At 40.9% G+C, this 23502-nt stretch overlaps 1 protein-coding gene across 1 annotated transcript in view; it reads right to left on the bottom strand.

Annotated features, from left to right (window-relative positions):
* Nucleotides 1–1265: 1265 nt before the first annotated feature.
* CHAF1A (chromatin assembly factor 1 subunit A) overlaps nucleotides 1266–23502 on the bottom strand; it is a 22394-nt gene continuing 157 nt past the window's right edge. Inside the window, exons 2-15 of the mRNA XM_026655002.2 lie at nucleotides 22803–22853; nucleotides 21752–22557; nucleotides 18103–18159; nucleotides 15278–15519; nucleotides 14626–14686; nucleotides 13425–13493; nucleotides 12544–12770; nucleotides 11582–11750; nucleotides 11276–11356; nucleotides 10964–11056; nucleotides 9243–9501; nucleotides 8063–8550; nucleotides 4846–4936; nucleotides 1266–1594 (exon numbers count right to left, since the gene is read on the bottom strand). Coding sequence (XP_026510787.1) covers nucleotides 1491–1594; nucleotides 4846–4936; nucleotides 8063–8550; nucleotides 9243–9501; nucleotides 10964–11056; nucleotides 11276–11356; nucleotides 11582–11750; nucleotides 12544–12770; nucleotides 13425–13493; nucleotides 14626–14686; nucleotides 15278–15519; nucleotides 18103–18159; nucleotides 21752–22557; nucleotides 22803–22853 — 2798 coding nt within the window. The 3' untranslated portion in view covers nucleotides 1266–1490. The remainder of the gene's footprint in view (nucleotides 1595–4845; nucleotides 4937–8062; nucleotides 8551–9242; nucleotides 9502–10963; nucleotides 11057–11275; nucleotides 11357–11581; nucleotides 11751–12543; nucleotides 12771–13424; nucleotides 13494–14625; nucleotides 14687–15277; nucleotides 15520–18102; nucleotides 18160–21751; nucleotides 22558–22802; nucleotides 22854–23502) is intronic.

Below are 23502 nucleotides of genomic sequence, written 5' to 3' on the forward strand. Positions count from 1 at the left end.
AGTAGACAAATTGAAACTGAAAATAAAATACACTTAACATTCTCCATTACTCAAGTGTCTTTTACACACATCTGCTGCAGTTTAAGTTACTGGGAATCTGTTTTGGAGGAGTTTAGAGTGGGAGGATCTAATGGTCCTTTTTAGCCATTAGGAAAAAAAAATCTATGAAACTGTGTAGTCAATGACAAGTAGGTAGTCTGGCAGAAATCAAGCAAAAAAACCTGTGACAAATCATCCCCCATATGCTCTGGAGATTGTCGGAGTATACATTTACCCGCCTACCTAGAGTCAACATATTATAGCACTGTCTTTCAAATTGCAAGCAGATCATGAGATGCATAGAGCCTGAAAATTTAGATCAATTTAGATAACTTATCTACACTCACCTCCCACTGAAGTTGTATATGCAAAAAAATGCATACATCACTGATTATGTATAGGCTTGGAAGGATTCGATCAGTAAACAATGTCACTATACACAAACCAAAGAAAATATTTCTATTCATAACTTAAGAAAAACGCTAATTGAGAACTTTAGAGTTTGATTTAAGGACATTTACTTTGTATATTTTGACATGTTGACAATGTGTGTTTTAACCATTAAAGCTTTAACGTTTTGAATCTGTGTCATTAAATAATTGTCTGTTCCCCCATAACTTCCCACAATTGTGAGCACTTAAATTGATTAAAAATATTGAAAAAAATGCTTAAAACCCACAATTTTCCACAACTGAAGATTTAAACTAATAAAAGCTTAAAAATAAACATCTATCAAAATGATAAAATCAAATTCTGCCAAGCCTAATTATATAGATAATCAGGGTTTTAAAACAAAAAATCTGTATGTCAGACACTTCAACTCTTCACCTGGATTCAGCCTATACCAGTGTGTCAACCTTTTTGATGCCAGGGGCCAACTTGCTGCCTTCCTAGTGTCAGGGAGATCTCAGGGACCAGTGCCAGCCCATGAACCAGTCATTGAGAAACACTGGCCTATATCACCTCACATACATTCTCTCCCTCCCCACACAGAACAGTCATCCCTGGTAGTGTCCCTATAGAAAGGCAGACCAGAAACAGGACAAAATAATGGTAGCATAAATTCAAATATAATTGTACATGTCACCACTTATGCCCCAAAAGCCATGCTATACAGAATTATGAACAGACTGTAATGCCCATAGGCAAGTCTTAAGCTTACATTTGCAAGATCACACAGCTAACTTTGCTTAGCGAGCACAAGTTAGATACTTTCATACAAAATATCAATTTCAATAATGCTTTATTAAAGACAGATTAATATGTAATATTTTTAGCTAAAAATATTAAAACTAAAATTTTCAAGCTTTCATCTGTTCTGCTTTAGACCAAAGTGCTGTCTTCTCTTTACAAGAAATATGGAATACTTTCAAGTATCTTGTACAAAGATACACAAGTTTAAAATCCTAAAAATTCTACATACATACAGAGGGGTTAGTAGGTATTAAGTATCAAACTGCGTTCGATGGGCCAACTGCAATAGCCTTCTGCATGGGGACAATCTCCATTGCACCATCTGATTCTGAAGTAGTTTCAGTAATTGCAGATGTAGAATCTGTGAAGTAGAAAAATGTTTTACACTTTCACAACTAATACAGTGCAACTCAGCACCTGCAATATATCCTCATTAAAAAGTGTAGTTAGTGTTAGAGGCTCTGTCTGAGGCCTGGTCTACACTGGGCGGGGGGGAGGGAGAAGAGATCAATCTAAGTTATGCAACTTCAGCTACGTGAATAACATAGCTGAAGTCGACATACTTAGATCGATTTACCATGGTGTCTTCACCGCGGTGAGTCGACTGCTGCCGCTCTCCCGTCGACTCTGCCTGCGCCTCTCGTGGAGGTGGAGTAGAGGAGTCGATGGGAGAGCGCTTGGGGGTTGATTTATCACGTCTAGACGCGATCAAGCGACCCCCCGCCCCGATCAATCGCTGCCCACCGATCCAGTGGGTAGCGTAGACATACCTCAAGTCTTTGGGGTTTGTCTACTCGAAGTATGCATTACTGGTACAAGCCCGGGTAGACACTTTTCAGTGGCTGATTTTAGATTACAGTTAAATCAAAGGACAAACTTAGCCAAAATAAATTCTGTTTACACCTAAAATGGTCATCCACAGTCTTTTGCACTGATTTATTTACTTCTTAAAAAAATCACTGTCAAACCAGTTCAAGTTTGTGTTTAGATAAGTCCTTAGAGGAAAACCTGAACAGAAAGAGCCCTATTTCTCAGCACAAGAGGTTAGAGCCTTTAAGTTGCTCTGCTTTTTTGGGACTGCAAAGAATCTTGCTGTGCATTTAAAATAATGCACACAATTTTATCTTAACATACCTAACGTTTAAAAATATTGTCTATTAAGCAACAGAAAAAAGGGGAGGATGGTACCGTGACAGTTCCAGCTGGTACAGAGAACAGAGATGACTCAAAGGGGTGGGAGGTTTCAGAGTGGTAGCTGTGTTAGTCTGTATCAGCAAAAACAACGAGGAGTCCGTGCAGCACTTTAGAGACTACTAACAAATTTATTTGGGCATAAGCTTTCATGGGCTAGAACCCACTTTGTCGGATACACGGAGTGGAAAATACAAGGGACACCATCATAGGACCTCACACCATCAGGGGCTCATTCACCTGCACATCTACCCATGTGATATGCCATCACGTGCCAGCAGTGCCCCTCTGCCATGTACATTGGCCAAACCGGACAGTCTCTACGCAAAAGAATAAATGGAAACAAATCTGACATCAGGAATTACAAGATTCAAAAACCAGTAGGAGAACACTTCAACCTCACTGGTCACTCAGTAACAGACTTAAGTGGCAATTCTTCAACAAAAAAAACCTTCAGAAACAGACTCCCACATGAAACTGCAGAACTGGAATTAATCTGCAAACTGGACACCATCAAATTAGGCCTGAATAAAGATGGCATGGATGGGTCATTACAAAACCGAATTTTACCATATTAATTTCCCCCTACTGTTACTCACACCTTGTCAACGGTTTGAAATGGGCCACCCTCATTACCACTACAAAAGTGCTTTTTCCTCCCTTGGTATTCTACTGCTAATTGAATGGTCTCATTAGACTGACCCCCCACTTGGTAAGGCAACTCCCATCTTTTCATGTACTATGTATATATACCTGCTACTGTATTTTCCACTCCATGCATCTGATGAAGTGGGTTCTAGCCCACAAAAGCTTATGCCCAAATACATCTGTTAGTCTCTAAGGTGCCACAAGGACTCCTTGTTTTTTCAAAGGGGTGGGACATTTTAATACCCTCCGTCTATGGAATGTAGAATCAAGGAACATTGTTCACCCCACATCTGTGCCAGGTAACTTCTACACTGGGGCTCTGCAGAGACAGTCTTACAAAGATGAGCTCCATTGCAGAAGTCATTAGGGGAACTGAAGGCTCTGACAACCATGTAAGGAACAGCTGTAGTATTGTTTTGTACTAACTGACCAGCAGAGAAATACTTAATGAAATTAACGTCAGGGTTCAGGTAAAACCCCAGCGAGAGGAAAGAAGCAGTTCCACCCCCTCAGCTACTATTTCAGGCTGCAAATATTGCATTGACTCATACTCTTAAGGTCCTTTTCACAACAAGATCTAAAAAAAGAAGCTTGTAAATTATTGCTTAGATTCTGGAGCAGAATTCTGCGGCAAGGATTGGATTCCTCATCTGCCAAACAGGAGCCCTGCTTATTACCTAGCCCCATTTCCATGAGGAGAACCACCACAAAGAGGGTGTATGTGTAATGCTTTACAAAACCAGGTAGGTAAGGGTCCTGCAGCAAAAGCATACACAACCTTAGAGAGAGTCTTGTGTTAACCGTTTGCACTTCTGAACATGCAGAAGGCCAGGCATTCACAGTTCTCAGCAAGCATAGCACCTTCTGCAGGCGGTGTATTGTCAGGGTTTCATTTGTTCTGTTGAAGATTACGTCTCCCAAAGAAGGGGAGAACAGTGTGTGTTATCTACCAGTATAAATCAGTGATAATTAGCCTAGCAGCCAAAAACAACTCTCAAGCAATTTACATAAGTGCAAAGTGTTTCCAGACTGTTCTTGTCATATCCACATCCAACCCTGACTTTTTTTTTTGGGGGGGGGGGGGGGGTGCAGAGGTCACTTTCCTCCTGGCACGAGGAGTGATTATAATCCAGATGATTGACCAAAGCACTGAGCAGGGTAGGAAAGAGGAGGTCCAGCTTAGTACCGACTGGAATGGGAAATTTGCAGTAGTATTGTAGCAATGTTGATCGCAGGATCTTAGAGACACAAGGTGGGTGAGGAATATCTTTTATTGGACCAACTTCTGTTGAGGAAAAAAAACTTTCCAGCTACACAGAACTCTTCTTCAGACAACAGCTCTGGGTAGCTCGAAAGCTTGGTCCAATACAAGATATTACCTCTCGCCCCATGTCTCTGAAATGGCAGGAGGGAGACGGATGGAGCACTAGTAAGGTCTGCTGGTCTGGGACCTATTAAGTGGTGTGGGGAAGTGTTATAGAAGAGCAGGCAGCAAAACCCTCAGCCAAGGTTAGGACAACTTGGCATCTGGGAGCGAAGAGCAAATGTGGACTGGGGAGGGTGACAGCAGCACTAACAGAGGAGGGGTCAATAGTAGGTGTGATGCAAAATGAACTTGCCCAGGTGGAAATAATGGTAGGAAGAACAGCAATGGTGTTAGCTGTATGTCCTGTTCACATGCTGCTGAATTTACTAGCCTGTTAAGCAGTGTTTCACTGAGTGGCTCCTGGGAGCCAATCTGTCAAAAGCCATTTGTCAGAGATCATTTCTCACCTTTCCCTGGTTGTATGTCCACAATCATGCAGTCATCTTCCTCCTCTTCTTCAGTGTCGGCCTGGAACCCATCCATTTCCACAGCTTCAGCCTTTAAAGAAATCAAAAAGCTGCACCAGAGGTAGTAGCGACTAAGTCTGCCAGTGACTGTTTAACATGCAAAATGATCAGAACAAGTTCTCCAGTGGATTAGGCAGCACAGAAAGGAATTCAAGCCTTTCTGTAGTGAGTATTTCTTACAGTGCTTTCAGGATATCCTGAACAAAGCTGGACTTAGTGTTCCCCAGGGATGAACTAATCTGACTTCACACACAGCCTGGGCCCCTTGTCAAAAGTCAGCATCTATATTACTGTCAGATTTCCTGCTACATAAGTTGCTGTATCAAAAAACTGCTTGCTAAAACATAGGGGCTATTATTCATTGCCTTGTGTGTAAGGAAGGTACAAACTGTTCACCCTGAGCTGAAACATGATCTCAAGCTTTGTTCTGAAAGGGAAGTTTCACTTTTATTTTTAAATTAAAACATTTTAAAAGTTTCTTCTTGCTTTCAATAGGGAATCATAAAATTATATGAAAATTATAATTTTCCTACCAAAATTTCCCCTTCAGGATTTGTTTTTCAGTGTTTAAAAAGGAACTAATTTTTCCTTTTTTATAGAACAGTAATGGGAACAGTGGTGACTGCTGCTTTTGAGCCAAAGGGAGCACAAGAGTGGAATTAAAGGAATTGAAGGATGTTGTGCTTACTCCACAGTGAATTGCTTCTATTATTTTTCCTGGATTTAGAGAGGAAAGCCTAGATTTGAGAATATCCTTCATGTTTTAATTTAAAGCTATGTATTAATCAAGATTGAGTTTGTTCACACGTGCACTGGTTCTCAGTTTATAGTAGTGACTTTCTTTTGCTCTTCAACTTAAGAGTTCAACTTAAGAGCACCAGAATTTGGAAGACAGATCCTGGAAGCATGATGGAATATCATGATAGCAGAAGGATGACTAGGTAAGAAGAGGGAAAAGACCACAGCTTATTGAAAGGTATTTTCACTGAGACATGGCTGCATGGATCCAAACAATCTAATTTTGATTTTTCCCACAAGCACCCACCCTATTTGAGGGGAGGAACAATAAGACAGAGCAGCAGTTGACTTGAAGGCACTAATGCAAATATTCTTTCTGAAAGCTTTCTGCACCTTGTTCCAAACTGCACTGTGTCCCGTGTATTGAGTTCGACTTTAAGAAGTTGCCTTTAGCAGCATCCAGAGCTTTAGAGGGTCTGTAGAATAATACTGTTTACCAGTATCCTCAGTCTCCCCCTTCTTCTTGCAGGAGGATCATGGCCCATAGTTAACTGCTTGAGTGAATACCAAGCAGAGGTTTTAGGTTCTGTCTTACTCAGTGTGTAGGCCAATCAATAGCCAGATGGGACTCTGGGGGCAGGAACAGCTTCAGTGCAAGCCTCCAAAGTGGTGTTACTCAGCAGCTTCACATGCAGGAGGAAGAGAAAAAGGCCCAACATGCTAAGAGTAAGATGGTAGTAAGTAGAGGAAGGAGCTTCAGTCACAGCTTCTCTCCCCAAGCTTGCAGATAAAGGGACAAGAAATGCATGCAGTCTGCTGAGCAAAGTTCTACCTCTGTTCCATTCTGTGCACAGGCAAGCCCCTGACAGCACTGAATTGGAAAACAACCTTTAACTCCCTCTTTATTGCCCCAGACTCAGAGCAGACACTCTGGCAGCTGGGAAGATAATTAAGATACACAGAAGTTAAAGCCCTGATTGTGGCTTTAATGAACACAATCTTTTCTAGCTTTTAACTGGACTTACACATAGACATCTCTTGAAATAACTTTAATAAAAGTATGCAGCATTGGTGTAGTCCTGTTGGTCCCAGGATATGAGAGGGACAAAGGTGGGTAATACCTTTATTACACAGAGCTCTTCTTCAGGTCTGGGAAACTGACAAAGTGTCACAGCTAAATACAAGATGGAACAGATTGTTTAGCCTAAGTAGTTATCACATTTCAAGGGACCATTCAAGGTGAAGTGGCCCATTAATACCCCTCCAGTCACAGGGAGGAAAGGAAAGGGGGCTCTTAATGGGTTATAGATTATTATAAGCAGCCATAAATCCAGTGTCTTTTCAGTCCATGATTTTTAGTATCTAGTACATTTATTAATTTAAGCTTCGAGGCTTGCCTGTTGAAAGTGTTGTGCGGGTTTCCTTTGAGGACTGAGAGGTCAGATATAGTGATCGCTTTGTGAAAAGTGTTCACCCACAGGTGATATGGTATTTGTCTTATATCATTTTCCTATGAGAGTTTATTCGAGAGCATAGTGATTGTCTAGTTTCACCCACATAGTTGCTATGGCGGCATTTACTACATGAGATGAGGAACGCCACGTGTTGAGAGGCATGTTTAGGACCCATGCATCTTGAAAGGGAAATTTAAGAGCAATGTAACAGCTGAAATTCTTATTAAAATCTGCAGTTACACTGAGAAGCAGGGAAGAGAGCAGAAGGAAACATGTAGCCTAAAACGAGAGCACATCATAAGCACTCAGTTTTGCCTCATGTTTCATGTTGTACTCTAGGACTTTCTAAGCTTACTAAGTTGTCTTGACAGTTACCTTGGTGTGTATATTTTGCCAATCTACAATGCTATGAGGCCTTACAAGCAACAGTTAAGGATTTAGTCCACAGGTACTTACAGCTTATGTTCAATACATACAAGCAACAGAGAGCAAGAGGTGAGAGTAGTGAGTCAAGGCTAGGCAGCAAGGAAGATATCTGACAGCGATAGAATGCACTGTTTCGCATGCATATAGTATGAGAACTGCAGTATAAACAGGTTTAGCTAGGTGTTCAGAAAACATTTGTAGTTTGGAGGTGATCATTACCCACATAGGGGAAAGTGGAGGGACCGAAAGAAAAGTTGCCAATATTTTAAATTAAACTTCCTATTCAACTTGAAAACTAGAACTCCAAAGAAGCATCTTACATTAATTTGAATAGGCATCAGCTTCCGCTCTCTTGCCACCCCATCCCACAAGGGATACATTGCAATGAAATTCATGACAATATTCCCCTCTGCAAAACCAGCATTTTGCCATCTATAAGGAGATCCAGGCTTGCCTAGTTAGATCATCACTATTTTATGTTAATAGTTCTCATCCCCTTCTGAGTTACATAAAGTTAGAATGTTCTTAAAGGAACTCACCTGTTCTGCATCCCTAGGTTTTTTCATGAACTTGGTGATAGACATGCTTCCTGTTGACTTCCTCTTTACTGAAACTGGAGTGGTTTGTATCGCTGTCACTCCTGGTACACTGCTATTGTCCTCCTTGGCTGCAGAAAGGACTGGTGTGATGTAGTTCCACTGACAAGGAACAGGAAGGTGCTCTTGGTCAAAGCTTTTCAGCACCTCTGAGTGGACATACCAACACATCCTATATTCAGGTCTCTTCTCATACACAGAGTTCTCTGAAATAATTCGCTTTAGTCTGGCTTTGGAAGGGATAGCAGAGTCCTCGTTGACTGGAGTCTGCGGGCGGGAAGTGTTGGGACTTGTAGGACTAGCATCACTAATATCTGGGGCAAGGGCCGTTTCACTGAACAGTCCTTGGCGGCAACACTCCTGGAATTCATGGATGATCACTTTACTTCCATTGACATTCCCATGGAGCAGCGGAAGCAGTTGTCCCAGGACTGGAGAGAGAAAGACGATTGCATGTATGTTTTTGAAGGCAAGCTGGTATATATGCCTAGAGCTCAGGATAAGTCATTGACTCACTGATATAAACTAAGCAGTTGTTACCAAAAAACCCACACACAAGGGTTGTGGTCACTCAAAGTACATGGGGAGAGCACTTTGCTTAAAGGAATTTTGGAATGCAAGCAGTGCAACAGCCCAGTATGGTATTATACCCACCATTTTACAGAGAGGAAGTATTGTTAAACTCAAATAAATCAGTATCAATTGGGGACAGAACCCAGAGGTCCAACTCCATCTCCTGCTCTAGCCCTCCCTCTGTTTTCATGGTATTAGCATCCTTTCTGGTAACTAGTTCTGCCTCTTTAGCATTAATCAATAGTCAATAAATAGTATATAGGGATATAATTGAACTCAAAATGGTCTTTTCTAATCTTTTTCTCAGCAAAAGGCTCCAGCGTTTAAAGCAAGCAACAGATTTCAGATGGAACAGTTAGAACTACCCAGCATGGAAAAGTTTCCATCAAGTTCACGTGCAAATATTTCAGACTTCACACTAGTCATTTAACACTATTCATTATTTTGAATTTTAAACAAACTTAGATTGGATACATGAGGGGTTTCCTCACAGGCAACATCTGATTTACTGCTAGGCGAAATCACAAAGTTTGGCCCTTCCCAGTCTTACTTTGCTGGTCTTTTGTCCTTTTTTTGCTAGTTTTCTGCATCTGCTCTTCCTCGGCAACAGATGAATCCAGAATACAAACTGCAAACTGCTGAAGCACCTTTAGGTCTGCATGTGCACTGCTTTTGCTTTCTTCTGTTTCCCAGATGCAGCCAATCTTCACAGCCTGAAGAACATGGAACCTCTTCCCCTTGGCTATCAGTTCATCCCACTCCTTTGCTTTCAGCTTCTGACGAACTTTTTGATTCTCTGGATCATGCTCCTGAAAGTCAAGAAAAGCCTCTGACTCACTAATTCCAGAAAAACTGAAATTCCCTCACTTCTGCTTCATAGTGTGTTCAGAGCTCTGAGGTACAATGTTTGAAGGAAATACTTCGGGAGGAAAGCTATCAAATTAATGGACCCATACAGTGCTGAGAAATAGTATTGGTCACAGCTTTACAGTAAAAGTGCCAGAAAACCCCCTATTATCAATCTCTGATGGTCAGGTGGTGATTCACTAAATATCTAGCTGTCACAGAGCTTGTCATCCATGAATCACATAGGCAGGAAATATCCCCATTTACAGATGGAGAACTGAGGCATAGGTAGGGGATGTAAATCAAAGTTACACAGTAGGCCAGTGGCAGAGCTGAGACTAGAACACTGGTTTCCTGAGTCCCATATCCATTGAAAAACACTGCCACAACATAAAGTTTTCAAAATTGCAACTCTTCTAAAAGTGTGTGTATATAGGTATATATCTATATCTCAAAATCAAACACTAGATGGGAAGCCCTGTCATCCTTATTCTCAAGAATGGGATTTCAGCCCATTCCTGATGAATGCCTCTTTATAAGCTGTTTAGAAGTAAAGCTTCCAAGTGTAGGGTCACCCTGTGGTAGAAGCTTTCCTAGGATGTTACACATTTTCTCTGAGACCAACAGGCTAAAGCACTAAAGAGGCCATTATCAGCTGCTTATTTCCTCTCTTTTGGCGGGAATATTCCTAGATGTGGGTTTTCACTCTGAGGAGATAACATCCTCACATTCTGTTTTAAGTTGCCCATACAGCAAAGTTTGTCATCCTTTGGGTCTGGTGGAATTTCTAACTCACCCTCTTCATCCTGGGCATAAGCTTACGATCAGCATTGTCTTTCGCTACAGTGTTACAGGTATTTCAAATGCTCCTCTAACTACCATTCACTATACAAATGTGCTATTATAGAGGTGGGAGAAATCATTATATGCTATTGGTAGCTCCTTCTCCTAGCTCAACCTTCCTCTACTCCACTCACCATAGAAGAGCTTTCTTGGATTTTCATATGGCCATACAACATATTAAACACTGATACATCCCTCTTTGTAACAACAGGTTGTAAGTGATTAAAACTGCCTCTGTCCAATGTTGTTCTCCCCTGCTTGGATCAAAATGCTGCAGTATATACCTATCTGGAAGTGCAAAGACACCGATATGCTAACTGACTGTAGAGTGTGCTAGTATTAAAGGCTGAAGTATACATTTCATTTATTTGTTAAACAGATAAGCAGACCCGTCCTATTCCGAGCAGGCTGCCTCTCCTCTACCAACTAGCAAAGCGTGCAGTTTGCACCAATGAGAACAGCGCCCAAATCTTTAGACATTTGAGCCAACCCAGCAGTGCCCTCCTGAAAGGTATGCAACTTATTACACAGTACATTTGGGAAACAAGGAAATTGAGGCCCATGGTCACTCAATTCACTTACTTCTGTCACTCCTTCATCCTCCGATAGGTACCCATGGGGTACAAAAAAGCCATCATCATCATCTTCATCTTCTCCTCCCTCCTCATCATCATCCTGAAGATAAAGTTAACTTTACTAGAAACTGCACTTTATAAATCACCTAGCAAGAGTTTCAACAAGCAGCAAGAATCCAGACGTGAACAGTCTCAGAAAAGAGTGTCATCTGTCTGGTTTGAAACTAACAACAACAAAGCTTCAGTCCACTATGACAGCTATGTTTCTTTTGAATCATCTCCGTAACTTTCAAGGCCGGCTAGCACAGGAAATCCTCACCCCTTCACTGTGAGAGAGAGATTCTCCTGGTTCTTCCTCTTCCCACTCTTCATCACTGTCTATCTCATAGTCGAGCAGTTTCTGTAATGAGAAATGTCCACATGTCACCACTCAGTCAGTGAACTCAGAGAGCAATGCAACAGTTCATGCAACAATTCAAACCGCAGCAAGAGGGAATAAATGACAACTGGTCTGTGAAATGCAAGAGAAGAACGCATGGGTATTTGGAGACAAGGTCTGTTTCAGAATTGAAAGAAAGCAATCAGTAAGGCATGGGTAAGACCATGCTGATTGTGAAATGCTTACACTGTCCTTTGACCAGGGATTCCTGGGATGAATGACAGTGGTTTTCTTATTCCATGTGCCCCAATATGCAGGTCGATGATTCTCAGAAAACTGTAGGAGTTTCATCCTGCCAAATTTCTTCCTTTCAGGAACATTGTCCATTTTGCAGCTATCCACTATCACCACATCACTGTGGAAACAAACACAGCCCTCAGTGGTTTCACACTCCACTGCTGCTCAGAGAGAACCCACAGACATCACTTAAAGGCCTGAGAGACCCTCTTCAGTTCAGCAGTCTCAAACAATTCTAGAGTGTTTGAATTAACGACACATCGCCACCATCTGCTTGCAAGGACAAAGCTTCTATCCCGGCCAGGGTCCCTCCCTAAATAACGACACCAACCTGTGTGTGATAGCAGCTCTGGTTTAACTATCTGATGGCACCTTTTTGTTAAAGCCATGTTATTTAGGCTATGTCTACACTGCGAACCTTACAACAGGGTGGCTGTGCCACTGCAGCTGCGCCGTTGTAAGGTTTGCAATGTAGCCATTCTTTATTGCCGGGAGAGAGCTTTCCGGTGACAAAATAAAACCACCTCCAACGAGGGGGGGTAACTTCGCTTTGTCATTAAAACTTTTGTCGTTCAAGGGGGTGTTTTTTCATACCCCTGAGCGACAAAAGTTTTGATGAAAGCGCCAGTGTAGACAAAACCCTAGATGAAGCAAACAGAGCGCTCCCTTTCTGCACTGGACACTGTTCAAGTGCAAGACTCCCTGCGGAGAAGGATTTGTGAGCTTGTATATGGAATCAAGGAAATCTGCATCACAATACATTGCTTCCTGTGGTGACGAAGCTCATACAGGACTATTTTAAAAGAAAAACCCCACTTTTTTGTGATCACTGCTGTTGGTGCAAACCATTTTCCAACACTGTTTTCATAGTTGGTATGTAAGTGAACAGCAACCCCAAGCCCCAGACTAACCTGTTGACTACGTCAGCACTGCGGTAACAGACAATGGTAGGTCCAGATGTGTGTGGTTTGCGGCACTTTAGTTCCTCCAAGAAAGAAATGTCATTATTCTGTGCTTGTAGGAGCTGATCTAACTGATCTGAGAGGTCCTGATCAAAGGCAACACGACAGAGTGGAGCCAGGACCATGTTCTCTTTAATTTCAAAGGGAGCAAATTTCCCACAGGAGCCAGCAAGGGTCTGAAATTAAAAGTACGTTTAGAAATGTTAAAGTCTGAATCCATCAGCATCTGAAAAACAGCAGCACTAACCCATTTGAGTTAATCTAAAGTCTTGATATTTCAAGAGATGCTAGGATCAGGGGTAGTCTATTTTTTGTCAAGGTCCAACTTTCTTGGCCAAGGCATAGTCAAGGTCCAGACTCCAAAGAAAATAATTAAAAACAATAATGATAATAAATAAAAACATTTTGGGGTCTGTTCGCAGGCTAAATACTGACCATCAGATGCTTTTGGTCTGCCTATTGACTACCCCGGATTACATACTTCTTATTTGTGAGTTCAGCAGATCCCCTTGAGGAGAATTAAAGTCTTGTAATCATTCCTGGAACAACTATTAAACGAGTCATGGATTTTCAGTATAACTGGCAAGAAGTATGATCTCTACCATAAGAGATTACAATTCTGTCCCTCACAGCATCAGCCACAAAGTTTTCAATTGTCTAACCACAGATGCACAGCCATCACTTCTTAAAATAAATTAGAAGTCAGTCCTCAAGTTTGTTCACTTGAAAAGAAAAAGGTGTGGATGCATGTCATTAACAGAACTAGTGTGTTGGTTCAGAAGATAGTAAATGAAGCAGAGAAATAAAGAAAATGATTAGCAATAACTGACCTTGGGGGCTTGTGGAGTCTTTGGTTTCTGAAAGAACCTGGTGATTTCTGCCTTCTGTGCATTAATGCGCTGGAATTAGAGGGTTGAAATACATGTTATCAACTTGTTAAATGAACATTAATATGGCCCAGTCTTTAACAGGGGTTACACTCTTTAGTTCACTAAAGTCCAAGATGAGGTATGGAGTGAGGGGTTTGGTCTTTTTGCTCAGCTCCTGTAATACAATGAAACATTAACAAAAGGGTTGTTGCTTTCTGTGAAACACCTAGTACAAATTTGGACACCAATAGTGATCAATAACAAATGAATGTACTACTATTGCCTTGTCCTGTGTTGGAATCCTATAACTGAACACAACAAAACAAGTGGGCAGGCTAAAGAGGCTAGGTGTTCGGATAAGGGGTTGCTCCAGTTCTCTTTTCTCCTGCTTTAAATTCGTCACTTGAGTGCCTGTGTCAGAATTTGAGTGGGAAGAATGGTGCTTTGGTGGAGGGCTTGTACTGTTATCCTGCTCAGAGGATGGGTTATGAGAGCTTTGGATGGAAGATCTGTCAAAAGCCAATCACAATATCCTCTGAGCAAGTACATGAGTTGCTCCCCAGTGACTTTTGGAAGGATTTCCATATTGCCACTGTTCCCCATTTGTAGCCCAGAGTCCTGAAAGGTCAGAATTTCCATACTGACCCAGATACTCCTTCACAAACAAGAACGAGAAGGCCAACAACTCCATGCTGCAGCATGATTTGTGAGCATTGTCGAAAGAGGCAAGTTCCGCAAGGATTTATGGACAGGTCAGCAGCTTGACAGACCAGAACAGAGAAAGCTTTTATATTTTTTGTGGAGAGGAAGGTGGAGATGGACAAGTATGAACAAAGGCCACAGCACTGATGGGAGCAATGGATAGAGGTGCACCAAGGCATCACTGGTGGAGTAGTGCAATAAGACTAGATTGAATACAAAGCACTTTGAATAAGAACACAAGAAGTTTAAATGTGATGCAACGGAGAAGGGAGAGCAAATGGAGAGATTCAAAGAGGGGGATAGAGGGGATATTAGAAGCCATGTTCTGGATGATCTAGCAAGGGAAATGTGGGTGTCAGGGTGATCAAGGACACTAGCAGTCTCCAATTCCAGTACAAGAACCTAGATAGAAAGCATCAGAGGGACAGCAAGACTCCAAAATAAAGCAAGACATTTTTACCTTTTCCTCCTCTTTTAACCGTTTCTCCTCCTCTTTCTTCCTTTTCTCTTCAAGTTTTGCCCTTTAAAATATAAAGTTAATTTAAGGAGTTACCGCACAAGTCATTAAGGTGACAGTATTTATTATTCGTATTGTGGTAGAGCCTAGGAGCTCCAGTCATGGACCAAGACCCATTGTACAAATGGAACAAAAGGGTAGTCCATTCATTTGTTCAAAACCAGCAAGAATGTGGAACAAAAGCCTATTCATGTCTTCTGCACTGGAAGTTCATATGTTCAACCATGTCTACATTACTAGTTATCCATTTTCAACTCCCTCCAACATCCAGAAGAGGAATTTGTGGTTGTAACATAAAAACACTTTTTAAAAAAGAGAAGTTCCCCAGCCACGGCATGAAGAGGAAAAAACCTCAGGTGAAGCACAAAACCTCTTTTCAGCCATTTCAAAGTAGGAGCTCAGTTTATCATCTGCATTCAAGTAGAAAATTCTTAAGACTAAGGGCAGGTCCACATAGTTAAAACTGGTACTAAAACTATTTAGAAACAGATAGTTAAATCAGCGCAACCCCTTAACGTTGATAGCTTATTTCTACAAGCACCTTTAAACCAGTATAACTCTGTGACAATACAAGTTATGGACACAAATCACTTACTCTAAAGCTTCCTGTCTCTCCTTGCGTTTTTCCTCCTTCACTCGTAACTTCTCAGCCTTTTCCTTTTCATCTTTTTCCTTTTTCTCTCTCCTTTCCTTCTCTTTCAGTTCTTTCTCTTCCTCCTTCTTCTTCTTTGCCTCTTCCTTGGCCCGCTCTTTTGCAGCTTTTGCCTCTTCTTTCAGCCTCCCTTTTTCCTCCTTTTCTGCTTGCAACTTCTGCAGCTTATCTGCACGATCTTGATCCTAGTTGCCAAACAAACAGTTCAATAAATGTCCCTGTCATGCATATTATGCAGCTATGTATCAAAAGAATAGATTAGCACAACTGTTTGTGCTGTTGGGTTACTGGTGTAAGTTCTTGCACTGAGTGTTTAGCCTGTGGCCTGGTTTTGTTTCAGGTTACCAGCGAGGAGTAAGAGACAGTTAGAGGATTTACGTACTGTCATTAGTTGCCTGGGCAAGCTAAACCATTCTGTGAAGCTGGTCCTCAAACACCTGTTGATTAATGTGTTTGGCTCCCTCTCTCCTCAATGGGCCTGTCAGTTGTACAGTGTTTTAATCATGTTCTGCATACTGAAGGAAGTTTGTGTTATATTTTGTTTTATGTTTTAATTATTAAGTCTGAGAATACATATTTGTTTATGGAAATTTAAGTATACAGGAGAAAGACTTTTCTAGATTTGATTATGGTAGTTTTAAAAGATATTTGGGGAAATACATATCCTATTAGGTACCGCATTTTCATGCTCTTATTTTCATTTATGGCTGCCTACCGTTAGAGATTCCTAATGTGAAAACCCAATTAGAAATCACTTTCATATCCAGATGGAGTTTCTGAAGGAGACCCACTTTACTTCCTAAAAACATGATGAACACCACCATTTGCATTATGCAGATATTTTATTTCCTATATAACTCTAAAAGCAAGGAGACATTTTTACTGGTGCATCAGTTCATTTAAGGTAATTTGACACCTTGGGTTGCTATGATAATTTAAGTCAGGGGACCCCAACATTTAAGTGCGCCTGCGTACTGGCTGACGGACAAGCATCCGCCAAAATGCCGCCGAGAAGCAGCGTCATCCAGAGGTGCTGCCGCCGAAATGCCGCTGATTTTCGGCGGCGACGCCTCTGGATGACACTGCTTGTCAGCGGCATTTCGGCAGCGACGCCTATTGACGTTGCCGCTTGTCAGCGGCATTTTGGCAGATGCTTGTCCACCGCCACGGTCCCCTGTGGCTTGTCGTCTGGCGCTTGCCAGACGAAAAGAGTTGGGGACCACTGATCTAAGTAGTATTATGGGAGGAGTAGGGAAGGCAAACATAAGTGATGTTAGAACTTACATTATAATATCCTGAGGCAAGCCTGAGCTATTTTTCTCAGTTGCAGCATCTACTGAAATATTCTGAGGTTGTGTTATGTTTAGTGCAGCGATAGATCCCAAGATAGCCCGTTTTGATGGCACTACACGCACATGCTATATCTGGGAGCTAAGGAAATCTGTACTCTGACATCCAAATGCCCCATATTGTCAGTTTCTAGCTTCTGTCTACTGAGTTCACATTTCAGGCCTCCAGCAGATGCCTGTATTTACCAAGCAAAGCTTGTGCTGCACAGATATCTGCAACAGAAGTCTGACAAACTGATACAAAATTATGTCTATGGCAGCAATCCTATAAAGAATGTGTTCATAAGAACTTCATTGACTGCTAGAAAGACTCAATCCTCTGAAGATTTATTGGCCGACGTGGCTTTGTAAGTTGTCTAGATAACAGCAAACCTTTATATATAAATAAATAGCAGGAGCGGTGCACTAGAGAGGCTTTCACTCAGCCCAATCAAATGTCTGAAAGTAGGAGTATGTATATATGGAATGCGAGAGTACAACAGATTGTTGGCACAAAGTATGTTGCATATAAAAAGCCAAGATTTTTAAGTCTGTCACAAACTCCATCTAAACTACAATGTTAATGTAGCTTATATGAAACAGGGACAGGCAATAATCAGATCTTGTAACCAAGCTACTGAGAGAACATGATAGGTGCTTATAAGTGATGCTTGTTTTAGTAGCTTCTGGCAAAATGCCAGTCTAGTTCCATCATGCAACAAAGTAAATCTTTGTTGCAGATTATGCATAAAATTCTATTTAATCAGGGGCTTTATATTAGCACTTCATTACAGGAAAGAGTGGTATGGAAGTGATATTACATGATAGCACCATAACACTACAAGGGAGTAGCTGACCAGCAGCTTTCTAATGGATATAGGATGCAGCTCACAAATGCTGCCTGGGGAGCAGTACCGGCTAGCTCATCCAGCAAATCACACAGGCAAGCAGGCCACAGTCAGATTTTTTTTTTTTTAAATGGAAACTGGACATCATATTTGTAGCTGTCAAGAAAAGAGGAAGAATGTTGAAGGAGGCGGCCCTAGAGCAAAGGTTCTTCAGGATTTCCAAGCTGTCTGGCAGAAATGCAGGACAAGAGAGTATCTATATAGTCAGTTAAAAAGTTTGAGGAAAATAAAGAATCCTTCCCAGCATTTCTGAAGTCAGTGGGAAACATACCTATGTTTTTCTTTACTTCATATTATAGTGCATATCACACAGGAGATAAGCAACGCTACTACTCATGCATTAGGCAATTTCAGGACAAGCCAAGAACTTTTAACTGCATGCATAAAGATTCCACTTTCCTCAGTTAGAAGAACGGGAGAAGCAGGAAGAGAGGTGTTAAAGTGGACCAAAAGGAAACGCAAAAGGCTTTGCTTACTATTCAATGCAAAAAGCCCAGCAGGTAAACTTTCTAGGTCAGTGAAAATGCCTTACTCTTTGCGATCTCAGCTTCTCCTTCTCCGCAGAACTTTTGAGGAATTTCTGATGCACCTGAAATTAGAAGGTACAGACGTTTTGAGATTCATACTGTCTACATCACTCTCAGTACCTCAGTTCCTAGAGCACTTTCTCCAGAAGAGCTCAACCAAAACTTGCTGTAATTTTAGACATCCAACAGCATGTTTGATAGGTTAAATATTCCTACAGATTAGGAAGCAGGTTTCAGCTCTTTTCATTCCTAGCCAATCTGACTGATTTACCAAGCATGTATTTATAAGAATTTATTGCAAACTGAAGCTTATGCTATATTACTACTCTGCATACTTTAGCATTAGTATATTCTTCTCTAATGTACCATCACCATGGTATATTTAAAAAACCAAATTATGTTTTTATTTTTGTACATATAAAAGAGCAGAAGTCAATCACAAAGCCACTATAAATCATTAAAACATAACAAGGGGAGCCAAAGCTGTAGCAAAGTTAGATCCTACTTACTGCCAATATTTTACTCTAGTATGCCACTGATTTGTGCCATGATTTTGGACCCTCATTACCCAAATAAAAGGAGTGTCCTTAACAACCATGAGACAAGAAGTTGTCAGAGAGAAGAAAGGCCCCTCTTGTTCTTACCCTTCCACCAAACAGTACATCTATGCTTGTTTTAGACATGTATAAATTTCTGTATAGGCAACTGTGGAATACCAAACAATTCAATTCACATGATGATTAAATGGATTAAGTTTGTCTGTAGTATTTTATGTAGTTTAGTTAGCTTTGCTAAATCCCTCTATTCTCTCCTTTTCTAGGCTTCTCGATACAGATCAGGTAGTACAATGTTTTACTCATTCAATACCCAGTTTCCTATTCTGAAAGATGCATGCTTATGCAGTATAACCAAGCAATAGTCCTGCACTCAGCCTTGTATAAGAAAGGATGCAGTCCTTGCCATAAGGTCCTTTGGGTCAGTAAAGCCATATTTACATTTTTTTTTTTTAAACACATTTAATGCAACTTTGTAAAGAAGCCAATACCAGGACACAGAACACAGACTGTAGTATGTGCTGTTTTCCCCATTTTTGGCAAAAGTTCCATTAAATTAAAATACCAAGGATATGACATTTTACCTTATCTTGAAGCTTGTGGAATGCAGGTTACCCCCCTCCGAAAATCCTTTATTTCATTACACTGGCAGTTTTGTGGCAAGATTTCCAAGTGGAGCTTTAGTTTAAAAACAGTGGTTTATCACCATATTATGCCAAAAGCCAAGCACATTTACCCTATAAGGCTATACTGGCAGTACTTCATGCTTGTTACCAGTATGGTATCAGACAAGCTTATAGTACTAGATAAGAGCATATTGTCAATTCAGGGATCAAGATCATAAGCGTAACTAGGCTTGGAAGGATTACATTTTAATTGGTAAGCATCAATTTCACTGTACACAAAATATTTCCATTTATAATCAAAATTTACAGTTAGGCAAAGAAAGAAATGCTGCTTGAGAACTTAGGAGATAGTCTATTTTTTATCAGGGTCCAAATTTCTTGGTCAATGTATAGTTAAGGTCCAGATTCCAGAGAAAGTTTAAAAAAAAAAAAAAAGAAGATTTCAGGATCCATTCAAAAAGTATCTGGTGGTCCAGATTTGGCCCGCAGTCCACCTACTGACTACCTCTGAAATTTAAGGATATTTACATTGTATATTTTGACATATAACATTGCCAATTTGTGTTTTAATGGTTGTAAAGTTTTAACTTTTTGAACCTTAAAGTCTATTGTCATTAAGTAACTAGTCAGACCCTCCCATAATTTCCCACAACTGTGAAAATGTAAATGGATAAAAAACAAAAGTTCTTAAAAAAACTGATATCCATCAAAATTATAAAAAAAAATAAAAATTTAATTCTGCCAAACCTACTTGTAACTTAACTCAATAACTGTTTTTTTCTAGCTAAAAACACAAGCCACTGATGTAACAGAAATTAGAAAGGGAAGAGATGTAACATTCATGAAGTCGAAACCCCCAGCCCATGTATAATAGTACTTTGAAGTACACGTTAGTGTTTTTTCCAGTCCAGTTATGATATCCCCAGTAATTGAGCTTCCACTACCTCACTTGGGAAGCTATTCCACAGTCTAATTCATAAGTAAGTCTAATACCAGAAACTATGAGCCATTTAATTGTATCCTATTACTCCTTTGTATCCCCCTAAATAATTTCTCTCCATTCTCAGTGTTTACACCTTTCCGTTGCATGTGTGTGTCCCCCCCCCTCCCCCAATCACGTGGCCAAGCTACACATTTTGCTCACAATCTTTCTTCATAGAGCAGTACCCACACCCTAGCCCTGAACCACTTTATTAGAAAAACAATTACAAAATTAAGTGGTAGCTAGAACTAAACAAATACACAGACCAGACAGTCTACCATACTTTTGCACTGAAGGAGATGGCAGTGCCCAAAGCATAGTTACAAGGTCTGCTCTGGTTCAACAATATTAAGCATCAGGTCTTTGTGTTTCATGCAAGAGAAACTCCCACTTTACATCTCAGTTGATAGATTCCAGAAAAGCCTATTCACCTCTCCACTTTATTCAAACCATTTGATTAATTGTTTGAGCACTATTCGCGCAGATTGCAGTTTCAAAAACCCAGGCTTCCCTCTCAGTGCACTACCAAAAATCATGGTGCTGTAAAGGTTCTAACAATCACTAGAACAGAAGTCTGAGTTGAAACTAATTCAATGAGTGCATAAAATTAACACACACGAAGCTACCATGAAGCTTAATTAGTGTAGATGTGTATTTACTATCATATTCCACTATTGATGCTGTTGGTCAGTCAGCACCATGTGCCTCAAATAGTTTTGTACTAATGCTTTGGAAAAAAGTCAAGCAATGGATAACTGCACATGATCAGATGGTGTATATTTTAACAAGATGGCTGACAGCACAAGATTTGCACACTAGTTTTAAGAGATGCAGAAAAGTAGTCTGAGTTGCCCTCTTCCAAGCCCCACACAGCACATGGATTTGTAGTTATATTGTTCTGAAATAAGGCTTGCAGTTGAGCATTTTCTATCCTTCAAGGAATTTTACATAAATATTACTTAAAAAAAAAAAAAGCAGTATTTTGCACACTTGAACAGCTTCTTCCACAACCTAAAACTCAATCTTGTATATATAGGAGGACTTACAATTCCGACAACTTCATAAAAGGTAAGATTTTAAAATGTCCTACAGAGACAACTATCTCTGCTGTTTACCCACATATTATACCCAGGTGTAAAGTCACAGGGCTTCATGACTAAGTTATGTAAATATACCTGTGATAACATTAAAATATACAGCTTAAGATGCACTGATTATGCACATTATTTTAACTACTCATTTTAGAAATAGCTAAGAATCCAGCTCTCTGCCTTAAAAGAGTCAACATTTGAGAATCTTGCTCACTATAAGAGTGATGAGCTTTCTGCAAAAAAAATATCAACTTACAATACTTTTCAGAACTCTTTCCATGACCTTTAACAACTTGAAATGGCAGAACAAAGGGATTCAAAAATCCTAGGATAGATTTTGTGGTGGGAGACCATGCTAGCTACATGCAAATGAAACAAACATTTAAAAACAAAAAACCAACCTTCCGAACAGGTATTGAAGCAGCTAAAGGACTAGTATCACTCCTGTTCTGTGCCTCAGGTGAGCTGGTAGAAGAGGGGGAGCTTAATGAGGAATTAGTAAGTATAGAGTCTCCTTCAGGAGAAGATTCCATTGTCTCACTTTCTGAGGTCATACTTCCTTCCAAAGACACAACATGGGGAGATCTCACAGTCATAATATCCTCCAGAACTACTACAGGCATCTTCCCCTCAAATATAACACCCTTGAGTTCACTCTCATTTTCCAAATTATTATACTGTGTATTTGATAATTCAGAACAGGATTTAGTTACATCTATTGAGTCTTCATCCTTATTTGCAGTAGCTTCATAAGGTGGATTGGTATCCATTGAAACATCCACTTGGGCATTCTGAACAGGCTTTAATGGAGTCGACTGGTTTGTATCTTCTATCATACCATTAGTTGTCTCTACAGATAAAGATGCTTCTGAATTTAATTTACTGTGGTCTAGGCCATCACTTAGTGTGTGGTTAGAGTCCTCTGTCAAGTCAAATATGAGTACAGTTTCTCTCATGTTATTTTTTATGTTTTTCTGTACAAAGTTATCTAACGGACCCTTTCCGTTAACAAGTTTGGGAGTGAATTGCATTTCAGAATCCAACTGGCAGTCATTCTCCATATTGTCCAAGGATGAATGTGATGTATCTAGATTGGAATCTTTATTTTGACCAACAACATCTTGTGAGCTCTTTGCTTTCTTGACTTCCATGCCTGTGTCATATTTCTCCTTTGGTACAGGATTCAAACGCTTGAAAGGCAACCGTGCTGAAATAGTAAGATTTCATTACTTTAGTAAAATCATACAAATCAGCAGGGGAGAAACTAAACAAATTAAATGAAAGTTAATGGGTTCTTAGAAGTGCAAGGAAATCTTTTATTGGCTCATAAGTGAAGTTACTACATATACTGAACAGGATTGGTTTAACAAGTCTATGCAACATTTGATGTAGACTATTTTAGAAAGCAAGTTGGGTCAGAAACAAGTCTCCAGCCCTCTTCCAGAAAGTTACCTTGTACTAGTTTCCTTGTGGGAATAACTGGTTTGTCTCTGCACTCCATGGCTGTAAGTAGAAAACAAACACACATTTACCTTTAGCTCACATTTCTTACAGATTCAGGAAATATTCGTGTTATGAGATGGGTCTATCACTAGCTGCATCATTAGAGAGAAGGATTTTCTGCTGGATAGAGGAATAAGCGCTCCTTGTCCTAATCACAAGTGGAGAAGGGCAACCAGGCCAGAATCAAAAGGATGAAGATTGGAGAGTGGAGGTTTTACAGGGCCAGACCCTGCTGACGGATCAACCATTGGAAATTCAGCCTTCTCCCCAGACTGTGGGAAAGGGGAGTAAGATGGGCCAGGTGGAGCAGCACGACTCTGGCAAAGGGGCCAGTGGGGCGGGCGGGCGGGCTACCCCGCCTGGAGCCCGTCAGATGGGAACCACCGCCCCCCCTTTTCCAGACAGGGCTATTAGCTCGACGTAGTGACCCCCAGCAGCTAGGCTGCGCCATGGGGGGCGCATCGTGCCCCTTGCACCCGAGGGTCTCCGGGCGCTTTGCCGTGGTGGTCTCGCCCCCGATTTACAGGAGGGGGCCCAAGGCCCCAGAGCCGGGAACAGCACCCCGGGCTCGGGCCGCTCCCGACCCACCCAGCGGCCTGGTGAGGGGAGCCGGGTGCCGTCCCCGGGGGCGCTGAGGGGGAGCGGGGCT

The sequence above is a fragment of the Terrapene carolina genome, unplaced genomic scaffold (assembly GCF_002925995.2).
Source record: "Terrapene carolina triunguis isolate 2854851 unplaced genomic scaffold, T_m_triunguis-2.0 Scaffold194, whole genome shotgun sequence".
NCBI classification, from domain to species: domain Eukaryota; kingdom Metazoa; phylum Chordata; order Testudines; family Emydidae; genus Terrapene; species Terrapene triunguis.